This window comes from Crocodylus porosus, unplaced genomic scaffold, assembly GCF_001723895.1.
Source record: "Crocodylus porosus isolate Cpor-Errol unplaced genomic scaffold, CroPor_comp1, whole genome shotgun sequence".
NCBI lineage: Eukaryota > Metazoa > Chordata > Crocodylia > Crocodylidae > Crocodylus > Crocodylus porosus.
The window spans coordinates 79,189,563-79,210,341 of NW_017728943.1; the positions used below are offsets into that span (position 1 = coordinate 79,189,563).

The 20,779-nt window shown below is 43.0% G+C and overlaps 1 protein-coding gene across 1 annotated transcript in view; it reads right to left on the reverse strand.

The window, feature by feature from the left end:
- The window catches only part of GLP1R (glucagon like peptide 1 receptor), a 140,800-nt gene that overhangs the window by 13,595 nt on the left and 106,426 nt on the right, over positions 1–20,779 (reverse strand). Inside the window, exons 8-10 of the mRNA XM_019548592.1 lie at positions 9,088–9,148; positions 6,353–6,422; positions 4,944–5,032 (exon numbers count right to left, since the gene is read on the reverse strand). Coding sequence (XP_019404137.1) covers positions 4,944–5,032; positions 6,353–6,422; positions 9,088–9,148 — 220 coding nt within the window. The remainder of the gene's footprint in view (positions 1–4,943; positions 5,033–6,352; positions 6,423–9,087; positions 9,149–20,779) is intronic.

Genomic DNA, 20,779 nt, shown 5'->3' on the forward strand with positions numbered 1-20,779 from the left:
TGCTGGTTCTTCCTCCCCAGGTGCAGCACCTTGCACTTGTCAGTGTTGAAACCCATCCTGTTCTCGTCCGCCCACCCCTGTAACCTGTCTAGGTCTAATTGTAGCCTATTCCTTCCTTCTAGTGTGCCCACATCCCCCCACATCTTAGTGTCATCAGCAAATCTGAACAGGGTGCTTTTTACCCCCTTGTCCAGGTCACTGATGAAGATGTTGAACAGTGCAGGCCTGAGGACCGAGCTCTGGGGGACCTCACTGCCCACATCCCTCCAAGTCAACAATGACCCATCCACTACCACTCTCTTGCCCAGTGTGATTTTGGGCAAGTCACTTCACTACTCTGTGCTTCAGTTTCCCCATCTCAAGGCTGGGGAGGATACTATTTCCCTCCTACTTGGGGAAGGATTAATTTGTTAATGTTTGCAAAACACTTTGAGATCCTTGCCTCAGAGACATTAAAGCCAAGCAAAGCATGGATATATAGAGTGACGGGGGTTAGGGAGGTCTACTGGGACATAGAGTATATATGGCTATTTTCTGGAGGCCTAAGTTAGTCTTCATTTGGCAGTTGGTTAATGTCAAGGAGAAAGTCATAAAGAACAGACTCTGAGGGCTATAGCTGCTGGTTTCTGCCAAATGTAATGGATGAGCCCTCAAAGGCTTTCAGGAAACAGTCCCTGTGGGAACTTGCATTAGGTGAGGTTTAGTGGGGACCAAATAGTCACCAAAGAGGGTGCTTGGGAAGGTGGAGGGAAGAAACTGCTCCTGTATGTTGTATGTAGACACCACCAGATTACAAAGGGTTTCACTGGCACAGTAAGGGGCTGGCCCTTTCCAATGAGCTTGAGGGAAGAAGAGGTGTTTCACTTCACTGCATTTGGGCACCTGGCAGGTTCCTGGGTTGTGCACAACTGTGCTCATCCTGGCTCTGAAGGACTACATTCTGGGAGGGAAGGCTCAGCTTTCCCGACAAAGACGGCTTAAACTGACGTGCCTTTTCAGAGGGGAATAAAAATGGTCCTGACAAGTCAGGACATATGCATGTGGAAAAGAATAGTATACTAGGCTGGCACCTGAACCACTTCACAGAGCAACAGGGTTTTACTCTGAAGGAGCAGCTGTACAAAGTCTGTAAGAGGCTGCTGGTGTATGTATGCACACACACATACAGAAATTAAAATGCTCTATTCTTGTTTGCATACACATGGCTTCATGGCAGAAATACCGGCAAATACCTGTATCCTGCCCTTTGGACAAATGTATTTGCAAGCAAGTAAAAGGGCTACAGCACTTTGTGCATTTCTTCATATAACCTCCACCTCCCAAAAACCAAGTACCTTTCTCAACTTTCCTCAAGACCTCCTTACAACACTTCCTATGTTGATCTCACTGTCACCATACCTTCTTGTGCCTGAACTGTTGGTTTCTTGAACATTCATTTCACTCCTGTAAAGCAGGAATGATGATCAACGCTTACTTCTGTCAGGGGTTGGGGGTTTGTAAGGATTAAGGAACAAGCCATTCATGAAGAATTTTTGGTTCAAGCAAGATGCTTTTGCCAAAAAAAAAAATAATAATAAAGATTATTTATTAATCTTTGGAATTTACATAGGCCTTACATCTTCAAGTCACTGTAAATAATGTGAACAGTAAGCTGCCAAGTTTTGTTGAAGGACTGAAGTAATCTTAATATAAAAGAAATGAGCTCTCCTCTTTGATAGTTCTTGTTTAAAAGGAAAACTCTGGAGACCAAGGACATGGCTAGCAAGGGGGAAAAAATCAGAAGTAAAACAGCTCTGCCTAGTGAGACAGCAATAAGCAGGGACAAATGCAGGGGAGGAGAAACATGCCTCTGGACACAATAATTTGTCACTGTCTGACAACACGAGGAAGGTATAGAGAAGCACAGCACCATAACTGAAGATGACTGAACCTTAAGATGGGAGCTTCTATGTTGCTTGGAACCAGCGAACCTGCCAGTGTGCTGGAGGCATCTCATGGAGAGCTGTCATTGCAGGGGAGATGCAAGCTGTTCTTCCAGGAACACAAAAGCAGAACCTCCAACAGAGATACAGGCTGTCAAAGTTGAGTGAGTAATGGATAAGAACATAGCCACCACCTATCCTGGTACCATGAGTGGTGCTGTGCAAATTGCCATATAAGCAAAGAGAGGTGAGGAATTGAAGCAGCTACATAAATCAGTCTGCCACTGCAGGCAAGCACAGAAGCAAGCTCCCCAACAGACCGAGGCTGGCAACTCCATGGAACAGGTGAGGGGATGCTTTTAAAGGGAAATCCCCTAGTGGGATTAGCTGCACAGCCACCTGGGTAAACTCACTTCAGCCTCTTGTGTCCTTGTATGGCAAGAACTGAATCTGTTCTAGAGATGCCTCTGGGAGTTGTGGGGGCAAAGGTGGGGAGGGGGGAAGGCCCTGTTTTTCTGTGCTGCAGGCCCTCTTAATGTGTGTATTACCAGTGTGAGCTGTTTCAGAAGGGAGTCCCACATAACTGCTCAAACAGGTGGTCTTGAAAACACTGCTAGGATTGGGATGGGGACACTGGACTAACCTCATGGGATAAATTCCTTTTGTGAGCAGGCAGAAAGCTTCCCAACCACCCCAGCTTCTCCATAAGGAAAGGGGGTTTGCTGCCCTAAGATCTCTCTCCAGTAATGAGAGGGGTGGCAAGGAGGAGAAAGAGCAAACTGTAAGAGGGACGAGGAGTGCCTGTCCTGCTCAACTCCAGCTGGGAAAGGGCCAATGCCATTCCAAATAGCTCAGCTGAAAAGAACACTGTTAAAGTACGTGGATTTTCAAACAACATCAATGCTTCCCATTCCCTTAGATCAAACCATGCCTTTCTCTTCCAGTCTGCCTGAGCTCAGGAAGAGAGTGGAAAAAAGAGAAGGAACTGCTAACTTGCTGTGGAGAGCAAGGGAGAGAAAAAAGCAGCCCTGGCTCCAAATCTAATTCTCTTTGGAGAAGATGATAAGAGCTAGATTCTCAGAGTGAAGATGATCCTATTCAGGACTCCCACCCATAACTGCTAACGGCACCCAGAACAGATAGGGTGATCCAAGAGGCTTACATCTTCTTTGGTGAAGAAGATGAGGTGAGTCAGAAGAGTCCTGTGCTGTGCCTAGAGTGAGACTTTGCTTATTACAAGGCTTTTCAGTGCATGCTGGAATGAAACCAAAACAGTACTCAGAGAAGGATTCACAGTATCAAATTTTGGGAGTCATGTATCTCCATTGCTAGCAAAACAGATGTTGTAATGGAAAGAGATAATGTGGCCCTGTATTGTGTTTTATTCCTTGAGAAAAGAGCTTGACAACTAGTTGAACTTTTAACTGTAAGGCAACAAAGCTGAAATAGCTCCTAGAATTAGCCCCAGTGATATTAATTGATGATTAACTGTCCTGAATGTGAAGGTAATAAATATTCTGAGATGTGGGAACCTAAGGCAAGTGAGACATGGAGAAGCAGATACCCAACCCACATCTCATACAAGGCCATATAAGGACTTCCACACACACACAATGGACCTCTAGACTTCACCACAAGCAGGTGAACCTCAAATCCCAGCCCAAATGGTCCCACATTTGCAAGTATCACTCAGAAGCTTCCAACAGCAACTGAAAATGGGATAAAGCTGTGCTAATGCCTTCAGTCCATGAAAAAAGACCCCGCTGGGTTCCAAATATTCTTTAAGGCAATTGTAATTTCATGAGGAAAGAAAAGCCAGTAACACAGAAAATGAGCAAGTGCCACAGTGAATGATTAAAACAGAGAGAACAAAACTGAATGAGAAATGGTGAGATCTTAACTGTTTCACTTAGCCCAGGAGCTACCTTCCCACCATATCCACATCCAGGGAGTCCTCACTTAATATGTGCAGTCATGCACAGAGATGTCATAATATTCTACCAGAACAATCGGTTGGCATTGGAACACAGGGTAACATGAGGACCCACGCTCTCATGCTGAGATACAATATCATTGGTAGATGGGGTAAGCTTGTTAGCCTCCAAATATTAATTGTGGTGGATAATAGGTGTGGTGATGGAATCTTAAAGCCAACTTTGCAGCACAACAAGAAAGCAGCCAAAACAGAATATATCTACAGTGTAGCTAGAGAACAATGCAGAGATATCTGAGACAGCTTTACACTAACTAGCTCAGGTATCGATCACCGTATATGCAAAACAGCATGGACTAGCCTACTTCGATAAGACCCAGGTAAATTAGCGTGTGCTGGACTCACTGTTATTGCAGCTACACTGGTACCAGTACCTGAGCTAGCAAGAATCTCCCTCACCCTGGCTCTTGGCATCCTCTCCCTTCCCCTGCATACTCAGCCACATCTGAGCTATCCTACACTACACTTCTGCCTGCCACAGTAATGCAGAGATGAAGGATATGGGCCTAGCCATTAGCAAACAAATGATCTGACTGGATGAGCTGCAACCTATGTTAGGTGCAAAGAAGAACACAAGGTAAAAATTAAACTCATCTGCAATCAGCCTAGTATACTGTGTTAATAAAACAGACATGCCTGGAAAATTGAGGACAAATGGGTTGCAAGGAGCAGATGTGGTAACAAGCGGATAGGAGCTCAGCAGTATCTCTGCACTCCATAGAAGATTAGTGCTTTTCTCTTGTAAAATGTCTTGAAAATATTTGCCTCATAAGTATTTTCCGGTCCTCAGAAGTGACACCAGAAGGCATTATGGCTACTGTTTATCTCCACAGCAAGTCCAGCAAGGGGCTTGGCAAAGCTAGCTTCCCATAAGCTCTGCATTCACCAATCAGATTCCTCTGGGACTGACTGTTTGATGTAAACATACTGATGTGGTATGGCCATCTTTGTCCTACTATGTCAATATACTTTTGCCTGCATCTCCCATCTTGAGAAGGCCAGAAAGGCTAGTACATCACATAGCTTACCGGCATTTTGTGTCAGTTTTGCACATCAAATTTGCTTGCAGTTTGGAAATGATAATGCATATAACTCTGATAAAGATCAGGAAATTCACCTAGAGGAAAATAGAAGAAGCAGCTGTTATCATCAGGAAGCATATGTGAATGATAGGGTTCTTGCAAGAACATGCATTGTGAATGCATTCTGTAGTCTCAGAATTTGCCATGTAATTCAGCCCTTTGCCATAGAATTGGCTTTCTATCCTTAAATAAATAACCTCGACAAAGTTGCTGAATGTAAACCAAAGCAATGCCTGCCTGCCCAAGACTGGATGGCCAGCTACAATCACAAGTTAAGACCTGGGGACCACAGTATTCATTTCAACTGCACATTCCACTGTTTTGTGGATAAAAAAAATGCCATTTTTCAGAAAAGCTATAAAACCTGTCACTTTGCTGTATGTACTCTGTTGTCTGGAATTTTACTGCCTGCCTCCTTGGCTTGCTGGAAACCTACCTGCAGCTGTCTCTTGCTCTGTAAGCTATCCCCATAAAGAAGTAATTAACAGGATTATAGGTTTCCTGCCCTCCTACATGGACTCCGGCAGTACTAGTTGAGGAGAGTACTGGAGACAAGAGGCAGAGGAGCCAGAAGTGTATATAGACTGGATGGCTCAGCTGCCTGGAGAACAGCACAGCAGGAAGGACACAAGGAACTCCTGTATCTTCCTCTGGAAGATGAGGAAAAAGAGGCCACTGAGACAACACCAAGGGATGGCAGGGGGGATGCAGGGAATCAAAGGGGTGCAGTAGTATCGTTGTACTCCCCTTTTAGATCATGGTGCAGAACCAGCAGCCAGGGCCTTTTTTAAGCCCACGAATCAGACAATTCCACCCCCACTTCGCCCTCCATACTCAGCATCAGCAGCCCCCATCTGTGGCTGACCCAGGGCCATGGGGAGCTCCAGAGCTGCTCCTGCTTCACTCCAGCTGGGCTGTGTGAGAAGTCAGGCTCAGCCGGGGCCAATGGGAATCGGTAGGTTTCTCCTCCCTGACTGACTGATCTCCCCCAGTTATTCCCCACCAGCCCTGGAGCAGGCTTAGGGAGGAAGAACAGGTCTGCCACTGCCATTACTGCTACTGAGCCCAGCTCCCTATGCAGCCTAAATGAAGTGGGGCAGAAATGGCTCTGGAGCTCTCCCCACCCCGTCTTAGCTGGGGACAGCAGGAGCTGTTCATGTCTGCACACCCCCACAGTGCTTTATTTTTGTAATGGTACAAAGTACTGAGGCAAGCACTACAAATGCAAGTCTGTCCATGGCCACAGTCTCTCATTCTCATGCAAAGTTGCTCCATGGTAGCTTTATTAGCAGAAGCGTATCTCTAGCTACACTAGTCTGCCTCTCTATAACAGTAATGTGCTCTTAGTCACTTACCGCAATAGCAATCAGAATGGGCAGTCTGATGATCAGCCAGTAATTCATGTTATAATTTCTGCTCCAACAACTGGTGGCAGCAGCAGCCAGGTGAAACAAAAGAAAAACCTTTAGTACATGATAAAGAAGGGATCTGATCCATCATACATCTCAGAAATGAAAATGGAAAACACTATTGAGAACTAGGTACCAGAAAGGTATATCACACCAACATGGAAACAGATGCAGCTGCTTGGTTCTTAGAAACATCAAAGGCCATGTTCTAATTTGCAGTGATCATAACCCAGTTGGATGCTATTATCCAGGTTCTCTCATCTGGCTGAGTGGGAATTTGTTGGGATCAAGCCTTGTGCTGCAAGGCTGCTACCCTAACCATTCCATTCAGCACTACTTTCATTAATCCTAAAAGTCCCAAGTCAACTTCTCGTGTTACACGAACTGTTCTTAAATGTTCTATAGGAGGAAACTGCATCTTGCTCACATTACCAGCCTGCCACTTTCCCAGAGTCAGTGTTAAGTGTCTAGCTGTCCATGTATGTGGAGGTTTCAGTCTCAGAGGAAGTTTTTAGGACAAAGATATGGACAAGCAGAATCAAGAGTTTATTCTAAGCTCTAAAGTACACATCTGGGCTATGCAGACATGCCATGTTCCTTATATTTTTATAAACTGTGGTTAATAACTTTATTACCCTCTTGTCAAAAGCAACACTTGTCATTAAGTCCAACAGGTGAAAACAAACATGGTGTTTGTTTCCAGGTCACACAGTGTAGAGACCAGACAAGCCATAAACAGCTTTAAAAATCCCACAACTAAGTATTTACACCCATTTCCCTTTCCCAGTCCCCCTCCAGTCTCATTGGTTAGAAATTACTGGATCGAAGTCATCTTAAAAATCCTATGAAAGTATTATACTGGCAAAAGAACACTGCAATTAAATTTCAGCTCACTTAATGCGAGTGGGGTGGGAGGTCAACAAAGAGAGACTTGTGATGGGAAAGCTAGTTTCAGCTTAACTGTAGGGTGACTAGTCAACCATAAGCCATGCAGAGAGGTCACAACACTAAAGACATTTAAATAACACACAGAAAAGTGAACCATGCAGCTCACAATCTCTCTGTCCTGCAGGAGTCACAGGTCTATTTTAAAAGGTTCTGCTGTTTTAATTATATTTCAGTTTTGTACTCACAATAAGTATCTTACTTTAGCCTACCTGTCTTACTATTTGGGCACATTCTATTGTATTTAGCCACTGGTCAAAGGGAAGTACGTATTCTGAGTGCACCTTAAGTGGCAACTAGGTAATGGAAAAGCCACTTACTTGCTATGCATGACTTAGAACCAACTTCATGTAGCCTTTAAAATCAATTTTTTGGGGGCAACCTTGCGGCCTCAGCCTGGAATAACAGGCATGGCTAGAAGTGCACTTTAATTTCTCTGAGTAGCTGCAGTGGAAGCAAGCTCAATTTTTAAAGCTCCTAACAGTGACAGGAGCTGAAAAATGGTTCTTTACATTAACTCTGCTACATTTCCGTATGATTTAATTGGTTTCCAATGACACATAGCAGCTTTAACTGCTTTTAAATTTATACAAATCTGAGCAATGAAAACATCATTAGAATCCGATTAAAGTGGCACAGCAATTAAAATGTCCAAAAAATATAATGGATAGATCTCTATATGATTTTGCATCCGTTTGGCAGTTGTTATACTGATGACATACCAACATCGTGTGATTAGGAATTATTTGCTGAGAGACGACTGTGCTCACCCCCTCACAGAAGACACTTGGCAACCAACAGTATCAGGTCTATAAAGGGGATGCCACCCAGCTAACCCAATGGCACTTTTGCTTACAAATCAAGTATCACCTGAAAACATTTACCCTGTCTTTAACAGGTGGATCTGGGTGGCTCAGTTTTTTAAAAATTTATATAAATCCCAATTTTTTAAAAAGGTCATTCATCCCACCTTTTTTCACAGCCACAACTAACTGCAGGAACAAATAAGAATGTGTGGGATGAGTGTAAATATCAGCTTCATGGACATGTTTTCATCAATAAGAAATATAATATGCGTTCATTTCCATCTACAAATAACTGGACCCACAAAAAGGTAAAGTAGATTATAAAAGGCCCCAGTGTCTACATTAAACAGATGCGGTAACTGTAACAGTTCAGAAAATATGCAAAAAGAAGGGATTTTTGTGGGTGATCTCTTTTATTGCGGCAACTGCATGTTTGGGATAGACTTAGACAAGATTTTGTGTGCCACAGTACCCTTTCCCAGGTACTGTGATACCCGAAAGCTTGTCTTAGTCTATCCCAAGCATACAGTTGGCCCAATTAAAAGATACTGCGGGAGGTTTTTGTCTTCCACTGAAGCATATTGTAGAAGTTACTGCCAGAGGCAGAGTACTAGAGATGGTCTGATAAGGCACAATGACTTCTACTATGGATACTAGCTGCTGAAAAACAGATATCAAGATGCATGCCTTCCAGCTGTGTAGGGAGGGATACATTTTGACATGCTCAAAAACCTAAGGAAGGAGTTTATGTTCCTTTCAGAAATGCTATGCAAAATCTTTAGGCAGAACACAAGCAATTGCATGACATTTCTGTACATCACCAAAACCAAACAACCAAAAAGAAAAAGAAAAAAAAAAACACCCCACCCCAAGCCCCATTGCACACACAACACAATGGAGATATCAGCTAGAAATCAGAACAGAACGAACCCCTCATCTTCATAAAGGTACTTGACAGTTCCCCAGAGGATAACAAACAGCATTGGCACACCTGAGAAGAGAGGAGACAAGATAGACACTGACAACCAGAGACAAGGAAAAAGCAAAAGGAAGGACTAAAACTTCACACAACAAGAAGCAATGCATTTTGCCTGGGACAGTTACAAGCTCCCATCCAGTGTACTTTCAAGGCCCACAATTCCTGGAAATATGTTAGCATTCTAAAGTATTTGGTATCCCTAACTCATTTTATACCAGCCACAAGTTTAACTCCTAATGGACAAGTGCCCACATGACAAAAAATATATCATAGCCATTAACACTTAATTGGTAGGAGAGGCCATGGATTGAATAGACCAGGGAGACTGAATTCCCTTCTAGCTTGTATGTGGTCACCTAAATCAGAGATCAGGCAGAGAGAGAAAGATGAGTGCAATGTTGGAAAAACCTTCATTGCTGTCATTTATTTTTAGTCTCAGAGGTCATCAAGTCCAGCATCTTTCACTCACATTAAACTCACACATGCATGCACATGTTTTCCTTCTCTCAACTGTCCCACCCAATTCTGGGAACATTAGGCGATAATGTAAAAGGGGTTAGGAAGGGATGCTCCTTTATTTTGGATGGGGAAAGAATTGCTAGAAAAAATAAAATATTTTCAAAGGATGAGCCAGGTGTCACACTTTCATTACTTCTTTGCAAGTCTGCCTCCTCCCTACTTCCCAGGTGCCATATTTATATTAATACCTGGTAGACTGGCCAGGAATCATTTAGGTTTTGCAAGGGATGTATCAGGACTTTAAAAATGACTGTGGAAAACGTTCACAACATATCCATGGGCAACACAAATGCCAGGCACCTCTGCCAGCAGTAGCATTGTATCAATACAACCTCACTGCATGTAGCATTAAGAAAATACTAGAATACTATTCTTGATAGCAGGAGCTGCAAAGGAGAAGGCCCTTGCACCAGGTTAGCAAATCATGAGCAAATGAGTCTAGTGCTAGGTAAGCAGAGAACTCAATGAAAGAAGTGGCAGGAAACGCATGGCAGATAAGTCAAGGTGGAGCACATCTACTGGACTGCAAAGAGAAACAATACAAATGATGTGAGCCAATGTGGCCTGAAAATTCTCAGAGCAACAGCTGCCATATGAATTATGACACCTTTCTGTTGTGTTGTGGTCTATTCTTGCCCAGCCCACCAGGAAAGCTAACCAGAGACTAAGGATTATCCTTACAAGTCAATGTGAGAAGAATGAGAATCAGCAAAAGGTGTCGATAGCAACAAGAAAAAAAATAATCAGGAAAGTTGTATAACTAAAGTAATAGTGAGGACAGAGAGCAACCCAAGGCAGGCTGCTGAATAACTGTCACTCGAGGTATCCAGTGCTGAGAAAATTCAAATCAATGCTGCTATGATACATGGGAAATAGATTAGGACAACCCACTGCAGATAATTTCCAAACCCAAATGAGCTTTTGATTCACAGAAACTATTTAATTAGACTTTGAATTTTTCCCTTCTTGACTTTGCAGGGAATTAAGACACCTTAATATGAGATTTACAAGATGAGACACGAACACTCTGAGAGAACAAGCTGTATTTCAGTAAAAGGAACAGATGTGGAGAGTGATAACCACTGTGATTTGTGGAGATCTCCATAGCCTGGGTACATCAGAAATCTCTCCATATTTAATTGTATTACTTGACATTTGGATTAAGTGAGATTCATTTATTAAGGAGTGATATATTTTAAAAGGGCCAAAGTAGACAAAGACTGTCACTGCCGAACAACATCAGTATTTTGATTAGAAAATATATCATGAAGAAAAGGTAGTCTGGTGACTTATTTATCTTCCTATACCTTCTCCCAGTTCTGTGCAGGGGCTGGTGCCTTGTTTCCACAGCAGCCATTAGTTACATGAACCCCACTAGTCCTGTTTCACAAGGCACTAGGCTCAGCAAACAGATCTTCAGGTAGGATTCTGTGGGATGGACTCACATTTATTGTTCCAAAGTCCTGGCTGGGGATCTAGGCAGGAGGTCTCACCAGTACATTATTAAATCCATATAAATCCTATTTGTGTGATGGGCTCTGTGTGATATGAAGTTGATGTCTCTTCTGCAATTTACAGCACAGTATTCTGTAAATCATTTGTTTTCAAGAATCAGAATTGCTTTGTATAAATTAGAATTTGAGATCCTGTCTTGATGGCTAATTGACTTAATGTACCTGAATGGCCAGGTACTCCAGCAATTAAATCTAAGATGTAGCTGAGAGTAATTTTCCTGTAAATATACTATGGATGTGAGGGAACTCCTAACATCCATCACAAAACTCAGAAGTGTAGCCACTGAGAAGGTTTTCCTTCTCAAACCAACCCATTATGTATCTCATTGTGTATATGTGGCTTTGTCTAAATTAGGAAATGAAGCCAAAGCAAAGTCCAGGTTTCACTACATGTTAACACAGGGCACATTTCTGTGATGAAAAGATCAATAAATACAATTTTCACTAACAATGGTGGTGCTGAGTCCAAAAACTTGTTCTCCAACTGCAGATGTCCTAATTTGGGGTCTGTTCTTCAGTTGCCTTTTTTCTCAGATGCTTCCATTCACAATTCACTCCATGAATTGATATGCAAAGTAATAAACTTGCAATACCCTGCCTAATTCTGTGGCCCTAGATTATATAACTCTGGATCCTGCCAATACTGGAAAATCACCCCTTCAATGGGAATGCCCTGTTTATCTGTGTCAAAATGATGAGGTTTCATAAAAATCACATCTGACACTGAAACTGCATGAAAAAATCAAAAACTTATAAAAAATGAGTCAGTCTACTAAGACAATTATGACAAAGAAAAATAAGACATGTGGCAAAATTATTTTGTACCAAAATGACTTATTTTGACTCAGTGAATGTAACGTTAGATCATACGTGTAACAAATTTCATTATAAGCAGCTAAGAAGGTTTTCAACACAATCCACCAGGAAAAACTATTCGACTAGATCTCCAACTGAGATTGAAACAGATTTTTCCTCAGCTAAGGTTACTTTAGCTAGAGTTTGCATCTCAGCTGAGCCCTGCAGCAAAAAAAACTCCAAAGCTATATACATTAAGAACTGGGGAAGATTTAGGTACAGAACTCTTAGAAGCAAAGATCAAAATAATGGACAAGCCCTATATTCTGCCACCTTCTCTTTGGCGACAACAGAGATCTTGGTTAAATTACTACACCAAATATCTCACTCTACCTAGACTTAAAATTTCCAGATCATAGTTGGTACATAGCAGTCTACACATGCACACACTTACTTACTGCACAGTAAATCTCACTAATCACGAGTACATATGGTACCTCCAAAAGTAAGTAGCAAATTTACTTATGACTAGTTACTGTGCAGTAGTGCTCATATAGACACTTGACAAGGAAAAAATCTGCTCCCAGTCAGCTGGTCACCAGGGGACAGGATAATGCTCCCTGCCCCCAGGAGCTGCCTGCTGCCAGGGTGGGTTCTGCCACTGAAGCCCAGGCAGGGACTATGTCCTCCTGCCCCAGCAGCAGGGAGCTCCAGGCAATCACAGAGCTGGGCCAGGAACAGGCTCCCCAGCCGCCACCCTGTGATCACAGAGTTGGGGCTGGGAACTGTCCTGGTCAAAGACAGGTCCCAGCCCCATGCTCCAACCAGGTGATCAAGGTGCAGGGCTTGGAAAGAGCTGCAGGGGTGGGGCAGGTCCCAGCCCCCTGCCCCAATCTGCCACTGGGGCAGCAGATTGGGGCAGGGGGCTGTGACCTGTCCTGCCCTTGAAGCTCTTTCCAAGTCCCTTGTCCCTGACCAGAGATCTGAGCCCAGGAACTCCCTGCTGCTGGGGCAAGGGAACATTGTCCCCACCCCAGCAGCAGGCAACTCCCCTGGGGGCAGGGTGCTATGTCCCAGTCCCAGCCTGGAGACAGCTGTCTCCTGGCCTGGTGCTCCCTGCCAGCTCCTGGGTTTGCTCACAGGAGGATCTTAGAGTTCACTTTGGTGGTAGCAGGGGTACACTGCAAGGGCCCAGAAAGCAGGAGCAGTTTGCTGCCATTAGCACCAAATCTGCTTCCACTTTCCTGCATGTGTGGATGCCTGCCTGGGAGTGTTTACTTGTGAGTAAATTGCTCCCAGATCTTATGCACATGTAGACACATCCACTGTAAGCTATGTTGGAATGGCTGGGTACAAAAAGGTACCTTCATGCATAAGTGAAGGATTGCCCCATTATACAGGCTTCTGGACATCGGTTAAAAAATATTCATACAATAACTGAGCTGTTGCTCCCATTTCAGCCAAAATTTGCCTCCTCAGGGTATTTCTCAAGCTTCCAGCCATAGGTTACCACAGATCCCTATGCATCTGCCTCATCAGTTCAGAAGCTGTCAATGTGATAGCCAGAGCATGGAAACCAAGAGGGAGAATGGACAGAGAGAAAATGGACAGAGAGAAAATGGTACATGTACATCTTCTAAAAGTCATCCACTTGACTAAAGGACAAGTATGAGGGTTTTTATGTCAGCTGACTGCCATGCTACAGCATTTAACATAGGAAAAAATAACAACACAACACAACATATGGGTTTTGAACAGGCATTCATTTCTGACAGGAGAAAATTCTGAGAAATTTCTCCTGCTAGAAATAATTCCAGGAAAGGGGATTGTACAGGTGTTCAGCCTGCAGCTACCCCCTCTTCCCTGCTCTCCGCACCTTCCCCAGATTAATCATCAGTCTGGGGAAGGCATGTGGAGCAGGCTATTCCACTTTTCCTGGTCACAAGGGCCTGTAGTAGTGGTTCAAAGCTCCCCCCGCTGCCCCACAGGACCCTGGTGGGTTGCAGGTGTAGGCTTGGAAGGTGCCATGCAAGGGAGCTTCCCCCCACCGCAGCACTTTTAGAGCTGTGCATCTGCAGCCTCAAGTGCAGGGCTGTGGTGCCAGCTTTGAAATTCCACATGGCAGAGAAACTTTCCCCTAGTGTAGCACTTCAAAGCCAACACCTGCACTTCAAACTCACAGCCCACTTCAAAGCCCAGCCTCCTCCCACTCTCCAATCTGGTGACTCTAGTGTAAGAGTCAGGTGGGGAGTGGCAGGCAGCTGCTCCTCCTCTTCCCTCCAGTCTATGGGGTGGGAGCAGCTGCCCCCTTTGTCTTCTCCATATCAGGATCACCCCAGGAGCCTTTCTCCACTGTTCAACTCCTTCCGGGACTGGGAAAAAACAAGACTCAGCTGACTCTGGTCTGGGGAGGAGCATTTCTGTACTGCTCAACTCCTGGTCCCTGGGAGGAGTCAGGCCATGGGGAAGTGTACAGGCATTCATTTTCTTAAAAGAAACTATCCCAGGAGGGAAGTCCACTGGGTAAGAGATGGGTTATTTTTCTCCCAGAACTGCCATTTTTGCTCTGGCAGAAATATAATACCTATACGTGGCCCTAGTCCTTTCCTCCTTCTAAGCAAACCTAATGGACGATGACTTTGAGGAAAGTCACTGAAACATTTGTATAGTCTATCACAGCTTGTTCCCCAAAATGTGCTTTTATTATACTGTTCATTATATAAGTTAATGATGCGGTTTTGGGGTTCTGTTAATGCTCCCATGAGTTTAGTGCTCATGAAAGTGAGGGTTTAACAATGCTAACTTAAGTAGCCTGAAAAAGTTCCATATTCACAGTTCCCTTAAATGCACTTGGATATCAGCTCTGACGTCCCGTTATTCCAGTCCAGGCTCTCCAAGCCTCACTCAACTGATAATAGGGATGGCCCTGTGCACCCCAGGTCCAGCTTTAGTGGTGCTTCTCTATCCTGCGCTTCCCTCTCACATCTTAGCCCTGACCTGTAGCTCCCCTCACTGCCTCATTTCAAAGGGTATCACTAAGATAAACCAGTCTGCAAACACCTTCTTCAATGCACATCAACTGACTTCCCAAAGAGCTAATCTCTGAAACTTGAATGACTGGCTCTTCTTGGCCTTCCTCTGCCCCTCAGATCTCTAGATACTGCTAAGCAATTCAGTTTCTGTACTAACCTGTAATGGAAAAGCCTCCAAATTTTAAAAGAGCAAGAGCTAGCTTCATTGACAGTCAGAAATTGCCATCAGCTGCCTCTGAAGATCGGTGCCACATTGTCCCTTGCAAGATTATAAACGGACTTAAAATATCTCCAACTATATTGAGGAGATGAGAAATGTCAAGCATGCTAGGAAATAAACCTTCTGACAACTTAAGGAATAAAGTTCAACTTCCAGATGATGGGTCTTCAGAACAATGGGCTACAAAGGAAAAATATTGTAGCTGATAAAGGAGATGTCAGATCAACAGATAAATATCCCACTGAACAAATATACATCTGGAGCCGCTGGTTCCACTCTGTCCCACCCCAGCAGATGCTCCATCACTCTGAAGAACAAAAGTCATTCATATTTATATTGACTATCCCTGTGAGGAAAAATCAGTGAAAACTGCGACCAGGCTGGGAATGACCCATTCAGAGTGGGGCTAGAGAACTGGAGGGCATGTCAGCAGATAAGAAATCATATTTGGAAATCCGTTATGAACCGCGTGGGGCAGCTTGTTCTGCTTTCTGCAATGAATAAGTAGAACAATTGCTGAGACTTGACTGTGATGCTGGACTTAGGGATGATACAGAAAAGAATGACCTGGCAGACAGGAGTCTTTTCACTGCAAAGAAGTGTATGTGATAAATGGAAGTTAAGATTCAGAACAGGGTGGAAAAGCGACTTCCTTATTTGATGGAGCTGGTCTTTTGGCAGGGGGCTAAAAGTAGTCCAGGACTCTCCTAGAACCACTGTGTAACATTTATTACAGATGTCAGAGGGGGCGCTGTTACACATAATCACCGTATCATCTTTCTTTTCTTTTTAATTTTTTTCAGACAAGTTCATAAGACCAGCTGAACTGTTAGTTTTGGGTCATGCAAAGCTTTTTAAATACAGGCAATTTCAGGAAAGAGGGAGGTGTGCCTTAATCTCTGACTAGAGTAAATACTTGAGGCACATGAGGAACAAACAAAACAAACTGGGCATTGCTGGGATTCCTGGATTAAGAAATGAGTCTGCATGCTGCATAACAATCTCATTTCAGGACTGGTATACATTGTACGTATAATTACACTTTAAATGATCAATTTTCCTATCCTGGAAAGCTGAGCAGTAAAGTACAAGATATCTTTTGACACCTAACAGAAAGAGGAGATACTGGGATCAGAAGAAAGGGCAACATTATTTTTTGTCAGAGGCTCTCCAGAACTGTCTGAATTGGCATCATATTGGATACATTGTCTCATGAGAATGTGAAGAGAGAAACTGAAGTAAGAGAATAAGAGCAAGTAAGAGATGAAGGAGGGACAGAGGAAAGATAAGGCAAGGAAAGCAGTGGGAAAAGAGAAGATGACACAAGATGTAAAGATCTGGTTTAAAGAAAGGATGAAAGAGTGGAAGGCGGAAGATGGGAAATTAGACAAAGGAAAGAGTCTTCTCTTCTTGCACTGCTTCTTCATTCTTCCCTTCTCACCCTCTCGTATCTTTTTCCTCTCTCTCCTCCTTACCCCCTCTTCCCTTCCCCCCCAGCCTATTCTGAGTAAACTAAATCCAAACATCTAGCTGATACCCCTGATTGATGCATTTTCCATCAAGCTCAGTCTAATGCAGAGCCAGTATCTCAATATCTTTATCTCAAACAAACTTATTTGAAACAAAGCAAGACAACGGGAAGCAACTAATGAAATTAATACATCTAATACCTATGTTGTTTTCATACAAACTTTGAAAGGAGGTCTCCTGTCTGCATCTTTGCCAATCAGATCTTCCTTGCAACCCTACTGTAAATGATGACTTTCTAGCTTTGTTTCCTATATTCAGTAGCTTCATTCCCTCATCTCTTTCTTTCTTGAAACAAAATTGGACTGTCAGGGAGTTTTCTGAACAGTAACTTGCCTGCTGTGAGCATAGCTAAGTGTAATATTGTGGGAACTCAGAAAATCTGTTTAGCTTGTTAGTAATATTTTCCTGCTAGTCTTTAGTGCTGATAATTGCCTTCTCATGTCATTGTCTCCACATGGACGTTGCCTGTTGCTCACTGTATAATGGTGTAAAGGTTCTTGTGCTTTATCACTCCCCCTTGCTCTTCCTGAATGTAGTGAGTTCCCTTTCTCTAGTATCTGCCGGTGGGTGTATGGATGGGTTGCAATGCAATCTGCTGTTCTCAAGAGGCTATTTCATACAGCAGTGACGCAGTTGCTAGAGGTCAATATTGGGTTCAGTGCCTTTTTGTTCAGACTCAGATTCGGTGAATGTCATATTGCTATCTTGAATATTATAGCTGTGGATAATATATGCATCTTGTGAAGCAAGAAAACAAAGAACTAACTATCCCAAAATACTACCTCAACCACCTTGTGGTGTTCTCTTTCCTCTCCACCTTCTACATCTGTTTTGTACTTTTTAGAGAATGAAATATTTGGGGCAAAGAGTATGAGTTCTTTTATGCTTGTGTAAGTACTAATGCATTGTGCATTGTGCATGCTACCAGAAATAAATAGAACAATATTGTCTTTGTTGCAAATGACCTTGGATGCTTCTGCATCAATAATCTGTTTAGCTACATGTACCCCGACCACCTGACTGAACAGAACATCTACCTGCCTTGCCATTTGCCCACTGTGACCCAACAGAGTTCATCTGCTGCTCCTCCTCTACAGTAGGATTTTTTTTGTTCAGCAGCTAGGAATACAGCTTACAATATTATTTTTGCTGATCAACAAAGAGAGACATGTGCCTTGTGGTATACACTATGCACAGTATATTACAGATGTACATGTTTGAAAACCCATTTGTTACTTTCTCCCCACCCTTTTTTAAAGACAGAGACAAAAAGTTTTCTATAATCAGCAAAAAAAAAAAAAAAGGTGTGTGGGGGGGCAGAAATATAGTGCTATTCTTGCTATCCTCTCTGTGAATCCCCCTCTCTGGTATTTCCTACAAGGATTTGGCCATAATGGAAATGGAGATTCCTGACAACAATAGCAGGGAAGGTTTGTTTGAGGAATCCCATGGAAATCACGGTGATATTCAGGTCTATAACTCACACTGTGCATATCTACACATTCATTAATGCACCTTTGCTACTCAGGGAGTTGGCTGATGCGATTGCGGAGTCAGAGGCCATCATCTCTGAAAAGTCATGATTATCAGGAGATGTCCCAGATGATTGGAAAAATTCAAATATAGTACCCATATTCAACAAAAGGGAAAAGGAGGATCCAGGGAACTATAAACCAGTCAGCCTCACTTCAGTCCATGGACAAATCACAGAGCAGATCCTCAAGGAATCCATTTCTAAGCACTTGGAGGAGAAGGTGATTAGGAACAGTCAGCATGGATTCACCAAGGACAACCTGACTGTTTTCTATGATAACATAACTGGCCTTGTGGACATAGGGAGACCAGTGGATGTGGTGTATCTTGATTGTAGCAAGGCTTTTGATACAGTCTCCCACAGCATTCTCACAGGCAAGCTAAGGAAGTACAAGCTGGATGAATGAACTATAAGGCCAACAGAAATGTGGCATCAGGCTTAGAGGGTAATAATTGATAGCTCAATGTCTAGTTGGCAGCCAGTATCAAGTGGAGTGCCTCAGGGGTTGGTCCTAGGGTCAGTTTTGCTCAATATCTTCATCAATGACCCGGAAGGTGGCATTGAGTACACTTTCAGCAAGTTTGCAGATGACACCGAGCTGGGGGGGAGTAGTGAGTACATTGGAGGGTAGGGCTAGGATTCAGAGAGACCTAGACAAACTGGAAGATTGGGCCAAAAATATCTCATGAACTTCAACAAGGACAAGTACAAAGTTGGGCACTTAGGATGGAATAATCCCATGCACTGCTACATGCTGTGGACTGACTGGCTAAGCAGCAGCTCTGAAGAAAAGGACCCAGGGTTATACTAGACAATAAGCTGAATATGAGCCAGCAGTGTACCCTTGTTGCCAAGAAGGCTAACGGTATCTTGGACTGCATTGGTAAGAGTATTACCAGTAGGTCCAAGGAAGTGATTATTCCCCTCTATTTAGCACTGGTAAGGCCACATATGGAGTATTGTGCCCAGTTTTGCACACCCGCCACCCCCAGAAAGAATGTGGACAAATTGGAGCGAGATCAGCGGAGGGCAACAAAAATGGTGAGGGGGCTGGGGGCATGATTTCCAAGGAGAGCCCGAGGAAACTGGGCTTATTTAGTCTGGAGAAGAGAAGACTGAGGGGGGATTTAATAGTAGCCTTCAACTACCTGAAGGAATCTTTGAAAGAGGATGGAGCTGGGATGTTCTCAGTGGTGGCAGATGACAGAACAAGGAGCAACGATCGCATGTTGCAGCAAGGGAAGTTCTAATAACTGCTCTAATACAGGATATGACATAAAGGTGCATTAGCCTGAGCTAATACACAGTAGCAAAGGCAAACAGTTTTTTTGTAATGCTTAATGCATGGTAGACTGATTCTACTACACATTAACGTGGTTTGTGCCATGACACATTAATGTGCAGCAGAACAGTCCCCTGTGTGTTAAGGTGCCTTGTGCAGACGCATCCACTTTGTAATGGATTAATTTACTTCTCTCCCTCAAGAAGGCTCTACAATACTCCCAGTATACTATAGTTATTTTGTAAATAATACGTTCTTAAAAAGGGAATGTTTGCATAACTAATTTTGTCCTATGACAAAATAAAAATAATTTTTTATCTACATTCACATTAATGGGGTACATTTTGATAATAGTTGCAATAATAATCCATCCACATAATATTAAAAAATTAATGTTCAAAATGTACTTGAAAAATTACTTGAGAACTTGTAATTTTGCTTTTTATTCCCAGTTGTTTCAGCTTTCCTAGAGACATGAAATAAAGATATCCTACAATGTGTGCCTTTTCCGAGCTTTGGGGACAGCATTTTCACTTTCATGTTTTGAATGGAAATGAAACGAACGTGGTAATATTGGTTTTAACAACCACCTCTTCATATTCCCACCTTGAAATTGGAAAGTTTTTAGAACATTTCAGACTCGAGGCATGACACTGCTCAGAATAATGTGCATTGGTTTGCTGTTTCTCAAAAGATAACCTAGGAGCATGAGTTTTGTGGGTTCTGTGGGTTCTCTGAAAACATTAATAAATACTTTTTTGTTTAGAGCATTTTTTTTAATAAGATACAGCAGACTTTCCCCAGCAGCTTATGACAAATCTTAATATAATTTACTATTTCTGTCTAAAACCTTGGCAGGGCAGATCTGCTGGTCAATATACACAGCTGAGGAGCAGTTTCTAATGTGGAAGGCAAATTTATCTAAAGCATAAATTTCCTTGTCTCCTGTTACATGAGGAATTAATCTGGCCTGCCACCTTTAACTACGTGTTATTTGTTCTGTGACTTCATGCAGCACATTTTCTAAGCACAAGAGCTGTCAGAGTAAATTCTGTAAACAAGCATAGCTACAAATATTCAGGTGAGCAAAGCTTGTGAATTGAACTCAACAGTTGTTCATGAACCTGGAGATAAGCCAGGTTTTGTTCACATGAATATTTGGGAAAAATTCAACCACAAACACAAGTGAAATCACACGTGAGATTATAAAGTCAGTA